Source organism: Epinephelus fuscoguttatus, linkage group LG6, assembly GCF_011397635.1.
Source record: "Epinephelus fuscoguttatus linkage group LG6, E.fuscoguttatus.final_Chr_v1".
NCBI classification, from domain to species: domain Eukaryota; kingdom Metazoa; phylum Chordata; class Actinopteri; order Perciformes; family Serranidae; genus Epinephelus; species Epinephelus fuscoguttatus.
Genome location: NC_064757.1, coordinates 27,254,261 through 27,274,483, shown reverse-complemented (window position 1 = coordinate 27,274,483; position 20,223 = coordinate 27,254,261). Strand labels below are relative to the sequence as shown.

Here is a 20,223-nt window from a genome sequence, read left to right as displayed (position 1 = left end):
AGAGTATCCCATAATGGATAAACCAAACACTGGCTCTAGATTGGACCATTCGTGTTTTCCCATGAGCCCCTTCGCGATATAATCATCGGAAAAACACAGATTTTTTTTTTTTTTTTAAACAATAAACTGCTTAATTTGGTGTTGTCACCAGTTTAAATCACCTGGTCTGTTTGTTGTGAAGAGAAAGAGACTTCTGTGTGTAATTCAGCTCGTTGTAAAAACCTCCTGAACATCTGGATCTTAAGTTATCAGAGAAAAAGGTGAGCACACGTTAGCAGGGGCGAGGCTAGCAGCCCGTCACCAACATGCCGAACAACACCAAAAAAACTATGATTTGAAACATGAAACTGCTTAATTTGGTGTTTTCACCCGTTTAAATCTCTGGGTCCATTTGTTTTGGAGACCAGGTAAAAACTGTAAAAGCTTCCTGAACGTCTGGATCAGAAATAACATGATTTAGCTTTCAGAGAAAGTAGGTAAGCACACATTAGCAGGTGGTGGGCTAGCATGTCTGCGACATGGCAAACAGCAAAAGGAGAAACAATAATTGGTAACATTAAACTGCTTGATTCAGTGTTTTGTACCGGTTTTAATAACCAGATGCCATATTCACAAACATTCTGAGAATCCTCTCAGAGCGCTCTGAACTTAGCCTAAAAATTTCCAGCAAGGAGTCCTAGCTTAGAAGTGAGTTAGGAAAATTCTCAGTGCAACTCTGAGCTAGGGGACAGAAACTTTCACCTTAGTGAGGAGGTGTAGTTGACCCCACTGCTAGGTGTGACACATTGTCTCAACAAATGTGATTAGTTGTCCTTTTGTGAGCCTAAAGGTGTGGCCACCCAGTGGAAATAAAATGAACTACATCACAATATGAGACTGTGAAAGTGCTGTCATTGTTGGTGTAGTCTGAGTGGGCGGAAGTTTGCTGCATAGATCAGACTCTCATTGGGCGGAACGAGCCACCCGCTGAAGTCCCGCCCTACCACCTCTGGTTGCAGTTCTCAACATGTCCTTCACTAACTTTTGCATTGTTTGATTTTGCGGGGATGTAGCCATTTTTCCTGCAATGGTTCGCATCCTGTAGGCGATATTTTTCTGGGCGTGTTACACCAAAACCTGTTTCCCCCTGGCAATATTTTTGCAAGCGCACCGTTGCTGTGGCACCACCCAGAACGATTTGTGATTGGTTGAAAGAAATACAAGCAGCCAGGGCGTTTTTTCCTCCAATCTTGAAGTGAGAGTCGGCCCAGCCAGACCTTTCTTTTCTTGAGAAAGGTCTGGTGAGCGAGACTATTGTTGGTGTGATGATGACTCTGCTGATAAAGGGTTGAGACAGACCAAAGTCATCACTGCTGAACTGCTGCATTTTTCCAGTTGCCAAATATTTTAGTGTTGTGATCACTTAACTTCTGGCGTTATAACGTTAGTGAGTTGAATGGGAGACATGAGCACATCTTGAATGAGATTGACCATAAACATTCCTGCACCATCTGATCTGTCTATCTGCAATATTTCTTCAGCCTCTTTGTCTTTCCACCATTTTCACCCTGCTTAATAATCTCTCAAGCCTCTTAAAAGTCCTCCTCCCGACTTCTATCAGTTTTTAACCTTGGGAACTCTCTTAAGGGCTAAGATGTTTTGTGAGTAACTTCAATCTTTGCAGTGCCTCGTCTTAATTTTAGGGGAAATTCTTGGGAAAAGTCATACTTCTAAGAGTTTGTCAGTAGTAGCAACTATTTGTACAAGAATGCTTTGTGAATATGGCATCTTGTCTATTTATTTTGGACAGAAAGAGACCTCTGGCTCTGAGGATAATTTGGCTCCCAGTAAAAACCTCCTGACCAATGAACACTGAAGGAATTCTAACTGGAAGAAGTTTCAGCTGGTTGCAATCTCCAGTCCTCACCAATAAATCCCCCGAAATCTTACAAACTGTTACAATGCGCGTTTGGCATAATTACTTTGGACGTTTTCCTTCCACTAGTCTGACAGTAGACATGTTATGTAAGCAAAACAGCCCAGAATTAGCCAGTGCTGGAAAAAACAAACGATGTTTCCACCTGGGGTGCCTCCCCGTAATATAGGCTAATATAAGCTTTTACTGTGAGTAAAGAAATATGATGTGGGCCACTTAATGCATCATCATCACTGAAGGAGAGGTCTCATTTGTAGTCATACAAATTCTGCCTCTATGTCTGTCTCTGTAAATCGTCTCTAATGTTTGATTGGGAGATTTTTTTTATTTTTTATTTGATGGCTTTCAGCCCCACTGATTAATGTGCCCAAGACTCAATTAAAGCAATAGGAAAATAAAGAATTTATGTATTAGTAAAACATGGTGTTAAAATCCACCCACATCCTCTGTCTCTGTGCTTGTTCTCGTTAATCACCACTCTTTCTTCTGCCAATTTCTCCATCCTCCTTTCCTACTTTTCAACTCCATCTAGATCCCTGTGCACAAATTCTTTCTATCCCTCCATCCTTCCCTATCTCTGTTCTTCTTTCTTTTCCTTTCTCGCCTATCTATAGTATCTGCCTCAATCTCCAGTCCTTTTTTAGTCCCTTATCTCTCTCTTTCCGCCTTCCTAAAACTCCCAATTCTCCCTTTCCCATTCCCCGAGCACCCATTTGCCATCCATATCATCTTCCCCTCCTCCCTTCATCTCTCCTCTGCTCGGCTGCAATCGTCCTCCGGAGTGCCGTGATGGCCTCACCCAGGGCTGAAGGAACTAAACAGGTCTTGCTTGATTTACCATCGGATCTATCTGGCGGATAGCTCTATCTGAGGAATCTGCGTAATTTTCATCATCATCAGTGAAGTCATTATGGCAAATTGGTGGAAGCTTATAGGCTTACATTATACAGCTCTTTACCTGCAGTATCTAGATATATGTAGCAGAGGTGAAGAAATGATGGTATATTTTATCATAATTCCAGGAGACATTATGCTAAATGGGCAGATGATGATAGGGAGATATTAAGTGACGGGCTTGTTCCAAAATGGAGTTAAGCATATGGGAGAGAAGCGAAGACATTTTCCATCATCTATAAAATTATATAACATGTAAAACAAGTACATGCGAGGAGAAAACTTTCCCAACAGTTGTCAGAAGAGCTTAATCTATGTGACACAAGTGTCATAAGTTAAAAGGGAACACAAGCACATGCCTGAAAGATATATCAATTGAATATCTGTGCTAATAAAACATGAATAAACCCTGTTTGCGTCTGTTGATTGGTGTGACCTTATCAGCCGAACAGGTCAGGTCCATTTCAGCATGGTAATACACCAAAGCAAATTTGAAATTCAAATCCAAGAAATTGGTATTTTTCTAGGAAAAAGGGGAGTTTAACAAATGACAGCGAAAATGCAAAAGTGCTTTGGCTGAGGTGAATGTCCTCCATACAGTATAATCCGAATATGTACATATGTATGAGGCATTTAACTTCACACTCACTGTTTCCAACACGCCAGCCAGCCCGCTCTTTCTCCTCCTGTTCCTCGGCTTTGATTTGCTTTTAGATACATGCATGGCTGAAATTCAAAATTATCCAAACTCTGCCAAAGGCTTCGTTGTCATGTTCAAAGCTGATCAGTTCAGGGTTAGGTTGGCAGGGATAGCGAATTCACTGCTGCCATATTTACCCGTCAAAGTGTTGTGAGTCTTTGTCGAAGAAAAAAAGAACCTTACTCGTGCTTTCTTTGCTTCTAGCCTTGATTTCAGTTAACTTTCCCACAAATGTCTCAATACAGTGTTTGTCCTTTTTAAGAAGCTGCCATCAATATGAGACTTGGGAGTAATGATAATATATAGTGCGCAAGGACATGTGGGAAAAGACGCATTTTCTAAAGTGGATCCTTCCCATAGTGCAGCAGAAAGTCATACAGACAGAAAATCACTCAAACTGGCAATCCACTCAACTCTAAAATCACTCAGCAGTCATCAGAGACTCTTGAGGCCTGACAGAGAGTAGCTGTCATATATTCACGCAGGGACACTTACATCAGCTGAGTCAGGTGCGTGTTTCGGCCTGCATCAGCATGTGTGTGTGTCGGCATGCACATGTGAAGGATTTGTGGTTGTTTCAGATTAAATGTGTGAGTGCATGCCACATACATATGCATTCAGCCTCAGGATTTAAGAGCCACTCAAGGAAACATTTCCATTTCCGGTTATTGTCTCCTGTGGCGTTGGCTTAAATCAGTTGTGACTAGAAAAAAAAATCATCATATGATTTAATATAATGAAACACTATGAACAGAGAGGTAAAACTGTGTGTCCATTCTATTATACACACTGCATTATGCACAAGGAAAAAAAAACATTATGACACATTACTGGATGCTGCAGAGCTCCAGTGCACCTTGCTAGTACCAGGTTGGACCCCTTTTACCTTCAGAACGGCCTTAATTCTTCATGGCATAGATTGAACAAGGTGCTGGAAACATTCCTCAGAGATTTTGGTCCATATTGACATGACAGCATCGCACAGTTGCTGCAGATTTGTCGGCTGCACATCCATGATGCGAATCTCCCGTTCCACCACATCCCGAAGGTGCTCTATTGGATTGAGATCTGGTGACTGTGGAGACCATTGGAGTACAGTGAACTCATTGTCATGTTCAAGAAACCAGTTTGAGATGATTTGAGCTTTGTGACATGGTGTGTTATCCTGCTGGAAGTAGCCATCAGAAGATGGGTACACTGTGGTCATAAAGGGATGGACACGGTCAGCAACAATACTCAGGTAGGCTGTGGTGTTTAAACCATGCTCAGTTGGTACTAAGGGGCCCAAAGTGTGCCAAGAAAATATCCCCCACACCATTACACCACCACCACCAGCCTGAACCGCTGATACAAGGCAGGATGGATCCATGCTTTCATGTTGTTTACACCAAATTCTGACCCTACCATCTGAATGTGGCAGCAGAAATCCAGACTCATCAGACCAGGCAACATTTTTCCAATCTTCTATTGTCCAGTTTTGGTGAGCCTGTGTGAACTGTAGCCTCAGTTTCCTGTTGTTAGCTGACAGGAGTGGCACCTGGTGTGGTCTTCTGCTGCTGTAGCCCATCTGCTTCAAGGTTCAACGTGTTGTTGGTTCAGAGATGGTCTTCTGCAGACCTTGGTTGTGACCAGTGCTTATTTGAGTTACTGTTGCCTTTCTATCATCTTGAACCAGTCTGGCCATTCTCCTTTGACCTCTGGCATCAACTTTTTACCCAGAGAACTGCCGCTGACTGGATATTTTCTCTTTTTGGAACCATCCTCTGTAAACCCTAGAGATGGTTGTGTGTGAAAATCCCAGTAGATCAGCAGTTTGTGAAATACTCAGACCAGCCCGCCTGGCACCAACAACCATGCCACGTTCAAAGTCACTTAAATCACCTTTTTCCCCATGTCTACATGCCTAAATGCCCTGAGCTGCTGCCACGTGATTGGCTGATTAGCTATTTGCGTTAACGAGCAGTCACTCAATCCACAGAGGAACACACAGTTCATATTCAGAAACTGTGACTTTAAACAAGTCGCAAGCAATTCAGTGAAGTTGTGATGTCACAGCTATACAATATAAAGGTAGAATCTGCCACCACAATGCCATTTCAGTCATTCCCAGCTGCAATGATGATACAAAGGTGCAGACTGCAGATGTGGAAGACCTGAAAGCACTGGCTAATCAAAGCAGACTGGGCTTTTCAGTAGGTGGGCTTAAAGAGACAGACGCTCCAGACAGAGGGTAAATTATGTTTTTTTTTATATATATAATTAAAGCATGCAAACATGTTCTAGTAGAAACCCCACATACAAGCATGAACCTGAAAATTAGCATAATATGTAACCTTTAATATTTTTAGCTGAGGGAGATGCCATGTTCTACTGGCACTTTGTTTTTTTCTTCCCTTTGGTTTGGTTTTTATTCTGTTATTAATGACAAATATATGATGCCTCGCCCTCAAATTATCAGCACAGGTCCTGTCAGTAATTTACAAGTGGCAGTCTGGGGCATGCAGAGGTTAAGTAATTAAGAGGGTAAGTAATGGATACTTAATTTTAGTCATTACTTTTACAAGTCAGCACAACCATCAAACGCTGAGCTGTCAGGAGCTCCTCAGCTCAAAGGCTTGCCTAACATCACACAGGAAAAACACAAACAGGGAAAAATGCTTTATTTTCTCCCATGAGACCATGGAAAAATAAACAGAGACGATCACAGCTGAGTAATGCATCGCCTTAAACGAAGACGCCGTTATGTCAAACGGTGACATACAGCACGCTCTTCTCTGAAATATATATGTGACACCAAGTTAATGAGATATCAAGACTGAGGTGCAACACCTCTTAGTTTATTGATCATTGACTGAAATAAGAGAGATGCATATATTACCCCGTGACAAGCCTCACCCTTCAGCTCTTGCCTGGATTTGCGTGTGTATTGATGTGTGCATGAGAAAACATGTTGGTGTGCAAAGCATTCTGCTTTTGGACATGTGTTTGTGTGTGCGTGTGAGTGCCCCCACACGTCCGTGCATCTCTGTGTGTGTTTGCATGTATGTATTTGTGTGCGAGTGATACCACAGACAGCTCAGACGCTGACCCGTTCTGACATATAATATTATTCTGCTGCAGGGGATCGAAACTGAAAAGGAAGAAAATCCATAGTGCACAGGAGACGATAGTGACAGAGAGGAGTAAGAGGTTTATTGTGAAAGAGAAAAGGCCTGAGAGAAGGAGTGAGAACGGGAGAGGGGAAAGCAGCACCGGGGAAAGTAGAGAGAGGGAGAGAGAGCATGACACTGAGGGGAAAAATATATCAAGTTCTTAACCTCACAGGAATCAAATATAGCAAAGGGGACTGGATTGAAGGAGACAAACACATCCAAATAAATCAAACGGAGACAGAGAACAAAAGATGTCTGAGTCTGACTGACTCATGGGGTCTGTTAATCACATCATGGCCTTCCAAATAGCCCCCAGCTTGAAAATACTATTCCAGGTACCGTTCACTGGCTTCCAAATATATTTCAAAGCCAGCGATATATTACGAGAAAAAAGTTTCCACTTTGAAGGGAATTTTCTAGGCAATTGTTTCAGTTTCCTAGCCATTAGGTGTTTCAAAGTGAACTCAGGCTTAGTTTATACATCTCTTTGTAGCAGACCTTGTGAAAAGCAACTGAGAACAAGAGTTCATTTACTCTAGTCTGTCACATTTCCTGTTTTTCTCTATGTGAGAAGCCCCAAGGTAAATTATATCTCACCAATTTTTTTTATGAAAGGAACATGCATTTTAGACACAGCATAATAAATGTAGAGCGTTAAGTATATTGATGTTAAGTTTGCATTTATAGTATTGTGTTTATGGATCATTAAATAACACAATTTCAGTTTCACTGGAGGTTTAAATTAAAATCAAACACGGCAACAGTGTCGCTGATGGTGCCACTGCAGCAGAAAACATCAGCTTGTGTCAATGCAGCTAAAAGAGAGGGACGGGCATCGATGTACCACTAGAGTGCACCCTGTAGCCTTTAACACAATGTAGATGAAGAAGAGACTGACAGACAGACAGAGGGGGATGCAGAAAGGGAAGAAAATAAAGAGAGGTAGAAAAAGAAAGAGAAAACATAGAGAGGGATGTAAAGCTGGGGAAGCAGAGTAGTATGAGAACATAGAAGGGTACTAACGTAGACATTTGTAAGTAATCGGCAGCGAAAGAGATGCAGCGGAGAAAAAAAAAAAAACAAATCAAGGGAGACACAGTCAGAGGGCAAGGTCTGCCTCTGTCTTGTGTTCTCTCTCTTTGCTGCTGTGCAGTGCTTGCTGCTGCTCTGGGAGGTATCACCTCTGCCGTGTAGAATTTATCCATGAAAACCAGATTGTCTCTCCACCCTGTGTATGACCAGCCCCTCATGCAGTCCTGTCTCCTGTCACTTCTGCCTGCTCACATGCTGCTGCCATTGAAAGGTAACCTTATTTTATAGGACTGACTCATCACAGGGCTTTCAGTGCCAGTGGCTACTTAAAGAATCATCCACCCTTAAATACAGCTCCTAGAAATGTATACCAGTAGCCAAAACACCTTTGTGTAGCTACAGGACAACTACTGTTCTTTCACTCTAACTCAGTGGTTCCTAACTGGTCCAGCCACAGGGTCCTTAGTCATTAGCTCAAGGTCCACACAGTTTAATATATTCAGCACCATGCTCAAGTTTGGCCAGGTTGTCGAGGTACAGTAGTTTGCTGTCTCTGTCATGTAGTAGTAAATACTCACTCTCCAGCAGGAAATGGCACTTCAAAATAAAAGCTCTGTGCATTCCTAAGTCACCTGTGGGCCATTTAAAATGACCACAGACCCACTTTTGGACTACGACCCACCCATTGGGAACCACTGCTCTATCTTACGAACTTATCTTACCATCAGTACTGCCATCATTCCTTTTGCAGACACATTAAATCTTAGTGAATTACACATTACTCATCCCTTTTTCTTACAGGGATACTTAACCCAAGAATCAAAAAAGACGGATTTTCCCTCTTATCCATAGCACTATTTATAAATCTAAATTATTTGGGTGTGAATTGCTGAATGTCGGAGATATTAGCCACAGAGACGTCTGCCTTCTCTCAAATATAATGGAACTAGATGACACTTAGTTTGTGGTGCACAAAGTGCCCATTAAATATATTTCAAAATATCAACAGCAATACGATAATCTACAGATTTATTGTAAGCAGTTCAATGCAGGAACTATTTTCTTTCTACCAAACTACACCCCCAAACTGTATCACCGTACAGAGGGAAGACGTCATCTGCTCATGGACGAGAGGCTCGTGCTTATGACAGTACAAGTCAAAAACATTAATCCCATCCTTCTCAGCTGAGCTGTAACATGAGCTAGCTCAATAGTACTAGGTGCAACCAGGTCTCACTATGAAGTTGTTGACATCTGGCGCTTGGGCAGTGACTTGTGGCGTCAGACACCAACGAAAGAAGGCGTTAAACGTTGACATGATACGTGGCTGGTTGCCATATAGTTTCACAGCACCTGGCAACGTCAGAGATAAACACGGAGGGGCAAGAACAAAAGTTAAGGTGGTGAAAGTCTGACTGGGGCGGGCTGGAGGGGTGGTGGATGGGCCCAACAAACACCAACTTTCACCCGGGAGAGTAGTGTTTGCAGTCAAACCCTGTTCTTTTTTCCTAAACCGAACCAAGTGCTTTTGTTGCCTTAACCCAACCCCATGCGTTTGTTGTGAAGGAAAAGAAACACTGTGACGTAGTGCGTTTATTTTTAAAGAGACAGTATGTCAATGTTCAAGTGTATTTTGAAAGAAGACAATGCACGCAACAGGCAGAACTTGACACGGTGTCCCAGAACATCAACAGCCAGGGTATTTTGCACGTCATATCTGGACGTGGAAAGCCCATGACGAAACCTCAATAAGTGACGAGGTTGGAATTAGAACGTGTTGCTAGGAGAGCTAACAATAGATGCACACCACTCTTTGCGTGGTGATATGGTTGGTTATGGTAGAAAGAAAATAGTTCCTTCGTGAAACCACTCACAACAAAGTCTGTAGATTATCTTGAGTATCCAAGTCATAATTTCCGAAAAGAGACACTGCTGTTACGTTTTTTAATTGTAGTTTTGGTTCTTTGAGCACAACAAGCCGAGTACCATCTAGTTCCTTGATATTGAAGATGAGGGACTCATCTCTGCGCTGATATCTCCAACACTCGGCAAGTCACACCAAAATAATCTAGATTGATAAACAGCACTACAGGTGAGAGGAAAAATATGTATTTTCAATTTTGGGGTGAACTGACCCTGTAATACTACTGTGCTACATGTACTTGTGTGTACTAGGTTGATAAGGCAATGTGCACCAGATCCTCCTTCAAAGCAGCGGGTGAGGTGGTTCAATCTGTGAATCTGATCAGCATCCACACATGCTTTAAATATATTTCAGGTCTGATCATCCTCTATTTGGTCTGATGCTGCAGCAGCCACACTTGTTAACTAGCAAACAGCAGACTGGTGCTTTTCCCCAACAGTGTGATTCTGTCAGCCTCTCTGGCCATGCACTTATTGTAAGCATCATGCAGACTCTGTCTGATTGGTCATCTCCACATCACGCTGGAGGCTCAGATGATCAATATTGTTGTTGTAGTGATACTGCAGTCACCTCTGGAAGCTGGGATGTGACACTGATGTACACACAGGGTGAAACTGATCTATCCCACCACTATCTGTAGCCAATCAGTGGAAAACAACATAGAGTCTGACTCTGTACTTGTTGGCCTGGCATGTTGTATACACAGTGGTAGCAGATGGCATAACAAACCACACTGCTACCTCATATATTGCAATGATGACACATTCTAACATGGTTTTTAACTCCTCAGCCTAGACAACAATCCAGGAAAGGCTCTCTACAGCCGATATCTCCAACACTCTGCATCCTAAACCAAAACAATCTGGATTGATAAACAGCACTAAAGGTAAGAGGGAAAACATTTTAGATTTAAGAGTGTACTGTCCCTTTAAATTTGAATTTTATTTGAATACAAAGGATATGAGAATTTTACGAGCCCTGCATTAAGAACATGAGCATTTTATTCATTTGATTTACAATATTATGATATGTTGTATACTATAAAAATATGTATGCCAGTTCAGTTATATCAGAGGCTGTGTGTGTTTTGCCAAGCTGCCGATGTCAAGTTGGTAATCATGAGGATTAATGTATCTTTAATTTACACACACAAAGCTCTCATTAGCATTAAACGAAAGGCATGATCCCAGACACGCTACTCACTAGTCATATATGCTCAATAAACACCTCTGCCAACGAGCAATGTGTGTGAGGGAGTGTTAATAGTTGTGTGCTTATGTGCTGTTATGTGCTGCATTCATCTCATCATTTAGAAAACACCACCCGCCACTTTAATCACTCCTCCTAGCACTTCGAAAGCTTCCAATGCTGGCTTCAGTTCAAGTCTAATATATTCTAGAGGGAGGAGGGATAAAGTGAGACCCTCAGTGGAGGAGAGATGGGCGATGCGTACAGAAAGCGGGATGCGTGCAAATGAGATGCAGCAGTCAGGTATTTATGATGCTGGGTAATCACCAAGGGAATTAAGTATTTAACCATGCACGCGTTATCTGTGTATCGTTAACATCGTTTAGATAGATTTATCCCCTATCAACACAGACGACCCTGCAGCATGAGCTGTATATCAAAACAGAACTGAGGCTGAGCTGTGTACAATAAGAATATACTGTTTGCCATTAGAAAATTCAGTAAGCTGTGATAAATACAGTAAATTCTTACTGGTACTGACATGACATCAGAAAAACTGTACAGTTAGTGCGCCAAATGTAAACAACAGGTTGTATGCGAACATAAATTTCTGGTCTAAAAAAGAAAATACACATTTTATCATTATTATTTATTATTACATCACATAAAACAGTTGCAGTGTATCCTTGTGTGCAGAGCAATGTGATGGTATTTACCAGATGCCCATGTTATTCAGTGACAACAGCATTTGCACACAGTATGCTCTGCCTTCGCCACATGACTTATTGGTTTGGACATTTAGCATAACGTTGGGCAGCAATGCTCTCAAGTGAAATTGCTCTCTGTAAGAGCAAGGATGCATGACAGTTCTTTCAGTGTGATCACATTACAAGACTCCCCTGGTTTCCTGGGCAAATGTCACCTTATACTATCAAATATGTTCAAGTCAAGTTAACGCACGACATGATTTTGCCAAGCAGGACATGCTCCCGGATCAACATCCCGTGGCATTCCTGGACCAACACTGCAATCATTGCTGCTCCTGTACTTCTTTCAAAATTCCTTTACTTCAGAGCCAGTTTTCCACATTTCATCTAATACAATTAAACAAATCCTCGGTAACATTGAACAAAAACCTTATAAGCCACTGCATGGTTAGGCTATGCCAACAATTAAGTTTGCCAAAAGGCTAGAATGTTAGCAAGTTTGCTTGCTAAGTAGGTAGGCTATGCTAACAAGCAAGCTGTTCACAAAAAGAGAGTGAGGAAATTAACATTTGTAGTTGCAAATTCCTGCAATTAAGGATCATCGTCATCATCACCATCACGCTGATTCTGGATAATTTGTTTAAATCAATATCAACAAAGCAATGATGGTCCTGGATCAACAAACAAATTATCCAGGGTCAACATAGCATCAACACGAGCACTGCAATCTTGCAAAAAATAGTTTTGAATGAGATATTAAAAAGGAGGGACAATGTGTCCTTTGCAGGTCTTTGCAACTCCAAAATGACATTACCCTAACTCTTAATGTTAATTAATGAACAATATTTTAGCCTATTGGCAAGCTTATTTGTTAGCATAGCCAATATCGTTAGCAAGCTAACTCGCTGACCCTGCAGTCGCTTATAAGGTTTTTGTTTAATGTTACTGATGATTTTGTTTAATTGTACTAACTTCAATTTGAAAAACTACCTTAGCTCAGAGGAAGCACAAAGGAATTTTGAAAGAAGTACAAGCAGCACGTTGATGATGTCAGAGGGCTGTGATTGGTTGATTCCAATGTTGGGTCAGGATTGCAATGTGGGTTCTTGATCCAGGAGCATGTCCTACTTGGCAAAATCAGGTCACACTCAAGTTAACAGTAGATGTTATTGCTGGTAATAATTCTAATGTGACCCCCTAACAAAGCGGTTAAATATGACTGGTTAATTGTTAATTGAATTAAAACAATATATCTGGAAGATATGATACTGTAGATATGATAAAAAAAAAAGACTTCATACAAGTTTGATTTAAAACCTGTGGTGACTGAAATGATTAAGGGCATTTAGTAATTTGAGTGTGTTCTCAGTTGTGACAAGGTCAGGTGATGGTAAATGATGGCCTGAATGTGAATGCTTCGCACCAAGTAATAAATAATCACTTTGATGTTGCCGCTTTTCTGCACCTGGTCCTGTATTCAAAACCCTTCGCAGGAGTCATTTGACTCCAATGTTTGTTTTACTAACCACAGTCATTTTACTTGTGTCACTGGCCCTTTGTTCAGAACTGACAACTAATTAAAAAAGTAAAGACCTACCTTGCGAATGCCTTCTTTTGACTCCTCAACGTTATTATCTCCTCCTCCGGTGCGGTTAATCATCCGCCACATCTGGGAGTACATGGGATCTCTCTCGAAGGGGTTCATAGCCTTGGAGCGCACCTGATCGTATACTGCGGAGTCCAACACTGTTCCATAAGGCAACTCTGTCTGCTTGGATAAGTCCTGGAGGGACCTGGAGAGCCAAGTGGTGAGAAGAGTTAGTATTCACATTGTTTCTCAGTCATCCATTCACTGTGAGCATCATGCAGACTCTGCCTGAATAGTCAGCTTCACATCACAAATGGGGCTCAGTTTATCCCCTGAGTATTACTGCTGTGGTGAAACTGCAGTCACCTTTTAGTTGTCTTTTTTTGGTGGTTGTAGTTGTTGTAATGGATGTAGCAATGCAGTGTTTTTAACAGCATGCTGTCTGTGCAACAAGTACCCACAGGGATAGCAGACATTGAAGTACACTGCCATATCATCTACTGCAATGATCACACTTTCTAACATGACTTTGGAGTAAAACTGTTGAACAATGTCAAAAATTAGGAGCTTATCCTTTTGTCCAATGCCAGTCTAAGGTAAGAAACCAAAACCAATATGACTCCATGCTCACACACAAAGGGCAGCTGTGGCTCAGAGGTAGAGCGGGTCATCCACCAATCGGAAGATGGCACCTTGTGTGGTAGCCTCGGCCACCAGTGTATGAATATGTGTGAATGGGGGAATGGGACCCAAAGTGTAAAAAGCGCTTTGAGTGGTTGGGTGACTAGAAAGGCGCTAATGCAGGTCCATTCACCATTGACACTACCTCACTTTTTTTTTTGTATCTCTGTCTCTGTCTTCATCCATAGAAAAACCCATGCACAGTTCAGGCTATTACACTTGGCTTCTGTTTACCAAATTCTGTGCTGTTGTATGTTATCTGAATGACCAAAGACAACTGAGACAGTTTACGCTGTTTCTCTTCGCTGATGGTGCTGACGTAATTGACGTAGGTCCTCTGGTATGCTTATGAAGCACAGGGACTTGTCATACAAACATCAGTTTGCTGCGGTGTCCATGTTTTGGATTGGGAGTCATGAATAACGACTCTGATTTATCGACTACCGAGACCGCCATTGGTACCAATCATGTCACGCTATCTTGTTGGGAAGGGGCAAAGTTAGGTTAAATTTTGGTGGGGGAAAAAGTGGCATTTGTGGTTATTTCTGCTATTGTGATGCCCACTATTTGAAATTCAACACCATGAACTTGGCGTGCCCGAGCAAAATCTGTGTGTGTGCATATTGGTGACTGCCATATTGGAAACTGCTTCCCCTCTGCCTCCTTCGGAGTGGATGTGGATGAGGGGCCCAATTTGGAAAAAATCGTCCTCCTGTGCATTATTCCTAACGGCTAGCCTGCTCACATACTCTAGATGCTCCACTGTATATCACAGCCTGCAATCTAAAACTAAACCATCATTTTTTCTTGACATCGGGGTGAAAGAAGAACAGCATTGAGAGCATTTGCTCATCCACTGACCTGAATTAAATCTCTAACTGTGGTGCTTCTGGCTTGGCACTCTTACGTTTGCATGAGGGGACATGGTGAACGATCAAGCCTTTGTTACTGTCTTGGTAACTCCCAGCGAGAGCCGATTAGGTCTGCAGAGGCGGACATTGGACGGTGAACAGAGCATTCATGAACTGGCCAGCTGTACAGTGGATCACAATATTTCTTCCTTTATAACTGAGTGATTTGGATCTAAACTCTCCATGGGCCAACAGTGGGAGTTGGCAGCAACATGTAATTGACATGGAATAAAAATAGAAGAAGGGGAATTGGCCATTACCAACAAATGTGAGAAGAGTGGGGGTGGAAAGCAGTTTAGACGGCACACGGCTCCAAGTGCTGAGCAAGATGGCTTGGCTAACTGCACATGGTTTATATTTACAACTATATCAAGAAAAAGGGAGACACAAAAAAGAAGTCAAAATGAAAAAGAACATGAGTCAGTCTCGCTTGTATTTTTATTTTTTTATTTCTCTCTGTCTAGTCCCCCCTCTCTCCCGCTCTACCCCTCACCCATAAATTGCCACCTCTGGGGGAATACACAAGCTATTGTTAATTATAATGCAACAGTGCTTGGGTTGCCTCTCAAAGAGTTTGGCCGCTGAGAAATGTAATGGAGAACCATTACAGGAACTAATTACTGTTTGTTTGTTAAATGGCTGCTACATACCACCCATGGATTTGAGAGACACACATTTTTGAAAACAAAACATGTGCACAAAAATGCTCAACATGTCCTGCTTAATGAAGAACAAGTGTACTGTATCTTACTTCATTAATTCTGTTGTAATACACCCACAAAGCAGATTCAACAACAAGCACACATATAAGTGGATACAGTTTGCATTATTACAAGGCTGCTCACTCAAAACACACACGTGAAATAACACATCTGGATGTTTTAGGGAAAGTCGCGGCTCTTGCGGTTGTCTCCCTCTTACTTTCTCATGCCCTCCTCTACTATCTCTCTGACCTGATCTAAAACAAAAAAAAACCTTTGAAGATTTTAATGAACTTTGCCGTGAACATGAATCTTTTATTGCCATCAGTTAATCTTTGGCCTTAATAATCTCCCCTCCCCACTACTCCCTTGTGAATATGCACGCCTGTCAGCACACTCTGACCAGGATTCCCCCTTTGTGAATTGGTTTCACTGGGTAGTAACTCTGGGCTTGTTATTTAACGGTGTGAGCAAGTGTAGGAGGCAGGGAGAGGGAGAAATATGTCATGTCTTAAAGATGAGTTTAGATTTTACTGAGACAAAACAAGTCCTGATTACAATGTGTTCACAGTGACTTAACCTCGATTAATGTGTCCAAGTTTCACAGGAGAAATAACCAAAACTTATAACAGAAAATATTCAGGGGGAATTATATGGTGCAAGTCTCAAAACCAAACAGCGCCTATCCAAAATGCTCGCCACAGAGTATTGGGAAAATGAAAAACAGTCCCCAGTGTTCATCCTTTGATATCCCTGAAATACAGAACATCCTGTTCGATAGTTATTATTTTGTTCATTGAAGGTTGTTATAAAGAACAGCCTCAGCTGTGGCTACAATGCCCAAGTGTGATGTTTTCATATCACCTACAGTATTTCTACAGACATATGAGAGGATGTCATGTCATACAAAGAAGGGAAATTTGGAAGAGTGGACAAAAACCATGACAGCATAGGAGGTGTTTACAATAATTCATTTTACTCAAATATTATAAAATGTCTGGATCTTAATATCAGGGTCTTGTTCATGTGTACGGGTAGAATGGAGCGTGAGATGGACCGAGACTTTGGTGCAGCTTTTGCAGTGATATGGGCGCTGTGTCTGGACCATCGTGGTCAAGAGAGAGCTGCTCCATCGACATCCCAACCCTCACCTATGGTGATGACTTCTGGGTAGTGACCAAAAAAAGGAGATCGCAGATACAAGCGGCCAAAATGAGTTTCTTCTGTGGGGTGGCTGGGTTCAGCCTTAGAGACAGGGTAAGGAGCTCGGACATCCAGAGGGAGCTCGGAGTACAGCCGCTGCTCCTTTGCGCCGAAAGGGGTCAGTTGAGGTGGTTCGGGCATCTGATCAGGATGCCTCCTGGGTGCCTCCCGTTAGAGGTGTTCCAGGCACGTTCAACTGGTAGGAGACCCCGGGGAAGACCCAGAACATGCTGAAAGGACTACATATCTCATCTGGCCTGGGAACGCCTCAGGGTCCCCCAGGAGGTGCTGGAAATTGTTGTTGGGGAGAGGGACGTCTGTGGTGCTTTGCTTGGCCTGCTGCCCCCGTGACCTTGCCCCAGATATGCAGATGAAAATGGATGGATGGATTTTCATCTAAACAGACACTGACCCCCTTTACACCTTTACGCACAAAATGTATCTTGTTTCCAGATTGTATCTAGAGAGGTCCGATCAGTCTACTCATCTCAACAGCTGAACGGGGCTGCTACTGCAATGGTTTGAAATAGTCACTTGCAATTACACCTGTACTTTCATGTGGTCAAGCACTATTAGACTGCAGTCTGATCACCCAAAATGCATTTAAATCAAAGTGTAATCTTCCTCCAGGATTGATTATGTTGTCTCATGGAGATATGCATGTATGCTTTTTGTGCTTTATAGTCTTTTTGGGAATGTTTGGTGTGAATCTAGTGCGTGCGTGTGTGTGTGTGTGTGTGTTTGCACACACTTGCCTCTCTGTCCTGTGTGTATGCTAGCTCATTTTGCAACCAATTATATTACCCCTAAGCAGCTCAATGAGCAAGTAAATGGAGTGAACAGCAGCTGAATGTATCCTGTGACAAATAGTAGCGTGTGTGTGTGTGAGTGTGGAAAGAGAGAGAACGAGACAGAGGGAGGGAGAGGAAGACAGATATAGATTAACTGCATGTTAATCAGATGGTATGTGTGTGATTGCTGTGTGTACATATTTGTTTCTGAATATTTGGTCATCGTTGTTGAAATCTATTGGTAAGACTAAGGCAAAACCTATTTAACGTTTGAGGGGAACACTGCGTACAACTAAGTGTTTTTTTTTTCCAGCTGTTTTTAATCTATCTTTTATTTTGCTGAAAAGACTTAAGTTTCTATGCCACTTTGTGTTTTATAAGTAGGTTAACAGACAAACTGTTCTACAAGTACTTGCAGAGAGTCAAAGGATGCACTTTTGTTTTTTTCAAAAGCCAAAAGACAAAGATGATCTTGGCTCCGTTATTCTGTAGGGAAATTAATTTGGGTATAGGCAGTAGAGCCTTGATCAGTTCATTAACTTTTTAACAAATGGCTGTTGAAGCACTGCAGACAGCTGTGCAACCTTGAACAACAAGCAATCTGTGCGGACCTAAGCCAAACCCAAAGAGGTTTTTTTTCTCCCCTCAACGACGAAAAGAGGTCTTTAGAGTACGCAAGTTAGATTTTAATGCTGTTAAAGTTTTGTTTATATTTGCATTATTTGCAAATATTAGAGGAGTTTGGGAGCTGCACAGTCATAGATATGCCAGTTTTATTATCACAAATTAAAGTCTTATCTCTATATGTTATTGGTGGTCAGTGTGAAGCAATGCCATTATGTGTTACTCTTCAGTATTTATTCATGTTTATTGTGTACTTTCATAGTAGCTAGCTTCTGCACTGCTGTGAAAGTGTAATATTCACAACTGTTCCATACACTTTCAAAGGGACAGTGCAGCTACAATCCCTTTCTCACCAACAGAGGGCAATAAAGTAACAGTGTGACAGTTAATCTTTACTGTATGGCCCTTTAGAAAACATTCAAAAGAAACCAATACCGCTTTTTGACAGTCAGGGGCTAGACTGGCTTGGCTTGGCTTGGGCCATCATCCCAGCACAGCAGGGATTTGATTTCCATTACAACAGGGCTACCTTCTTGAGGGTGTGTCTTTAAGTGTGTGATGCCGTTTAAAAGCAGCGGGCTGATCCACGGCTAAAGTCCCCTGTTATTTTTGCTGCATGTGTTTTTCCACAGCAGGGCAGGTAAAAGAAGTTTACCTGTTGGAGGTGAGCTGCTTGCAGAGGTGCAGTAAGAGCCTGTTGTCTGCAGCTCTTCATCAATATCTCACTGTGGCTGTTCCTGCTTTCACTTTCCTCCCTGCAGCATTGTTAGACTCACCTTTATTGAAGAGAAGCTGCTAACAAAGTTCTGCCAATACAATAATAATACATTTCATTTCTTATAGATTCCTCACAATAAAAGTCCTTTATTGTTATGTATAAACTTTCATTGTGAAGCAGCAAATTAAGGAAATGTTGAGTTTTCGAGCAGCAACTTCTAATACAGCTGATAGTAAACATGAAACAGTAAAATAAAGCAGCTATCAAAAGTTAAATAGAGGACGCAGGAGAGAAACTAAACTTCAAAGAGATTCAGGTAGAAGCCACAAGGTGAGTAGAGTCTCGCAACGTTCACACTTGTTTGGGGAGGAGAATGAGGGTTGGCTGCAGTCAGCGAGACATCACCGCTACCCACTTGAGGGCGGGCGGCCCGGCTTTTGGACCACCTCCAGAGAAGGTCCATCTCCGGCGCAGTTTGGCGTGGCACGGCGCAACTAAACTGACAATGTAAACACAAATCAGCGCAGCATGGCCTTCCTCTGCGCAGCCAAGAATGACAATGGAAAAAGGGTACAAATGAGCTGCTGACCAATGAGAGCACTCTGCTGTCTTAGCAGACACCAGCCACTACGATGCTCAGATAGACAACTGTAACACCTGATTGACTTTATTGGCAATCAGTAGCTACCATGATATACGATGCAGCCGTGTGAGATTGAGCCAGGAAAGGAAGCTTTTTATCTGCAAACCCTCCATCCCTCTTTCAATCTTCCCATCCTGACCAATTCTTCCTCTCTTCTTTCCTCTCTCAACAGGTGCCACCTCTTTTCTCTCATTTTACTCCTCCAAAATCCATTTCTCATTCAAACTCTTCACCACTGCCCAACCCCTTCCCCTCTCTCCCCTTCCCTGCTTCATTCCACTCTCCTTTTTCTACCTTTTCCCCCTCCTATTCTCTGCCTCTCTCCTCCCCTTTTCGACTCAATCCATTTCATCTTTTCTTCCATGTAGTTCCTCTCTTTGTAACACTTATACCGTTTTGTCTCTCTCTTTGTATGTTGCTCTCATGCTCCCTCTCTTTGTCGCTCTCCACCACCATCCCTCACTGTTTTCCTAAAGGATTCACACTGAAATTGAGGGAAAACATCCAAGCGTGAAATAGTCCAGAGAGGGTTCTGAACGCTCACTTGTTATTTCATTTCCAGGATGAAACAAGGGCATTAATACTTAAAAACCCTGTCTGTCCTGACGGCTCACTGAGACACAAAGACGAGCTACGCCTCCATCCTTCCCCGGCCCTCTCCTCCCTTCCTGTCCATGCGTTCGCTTTCCTGCTCTTCTCCATACTTAACAAATTCACTCTCTCAATCAGTCACTCACAAAACCATTTGCTCTCGCTCCATCTGCGTAATATGTTAATCAAGTATTCATCAGATAAAAGTGCACGCTAATCACAACATCACAATCCTCTTTTTTCTCTACGCTCGGCTTCGC

General features: G+C 42.2%; 1 protein-coding gene across 4 annotated transcripts in view; it reads right to left on the bottom strand.

Moving 5' to 3' along the window:
• grid2 (glutamate receptor, ionotropic, delta 2) overlaps window positions 1-20,223 on the bottom strand; it is a 713,868-nt gene that overhangs the window by 72,331 nt on the left and 621,314 nt on the right. For all 4 annotated transcript variants that reach the window (XR_007449482.1, XM_049577883.1, XM_049577882.1 and 1 more), the window contains exon 13: window positions 13,110-13,305. Coding sequence is in view for 3 of the 4 variants with exons in the window: in XM_049577883.1 (XP_049433840.1) it covers window positions 13,110-13,305 (196 nt within the window). In the remaining variant the exon portion in view is untranslated. The remainder of the gene's footprint in view (window positions 1-13,109; window positions 13,306-20,223) is intronic.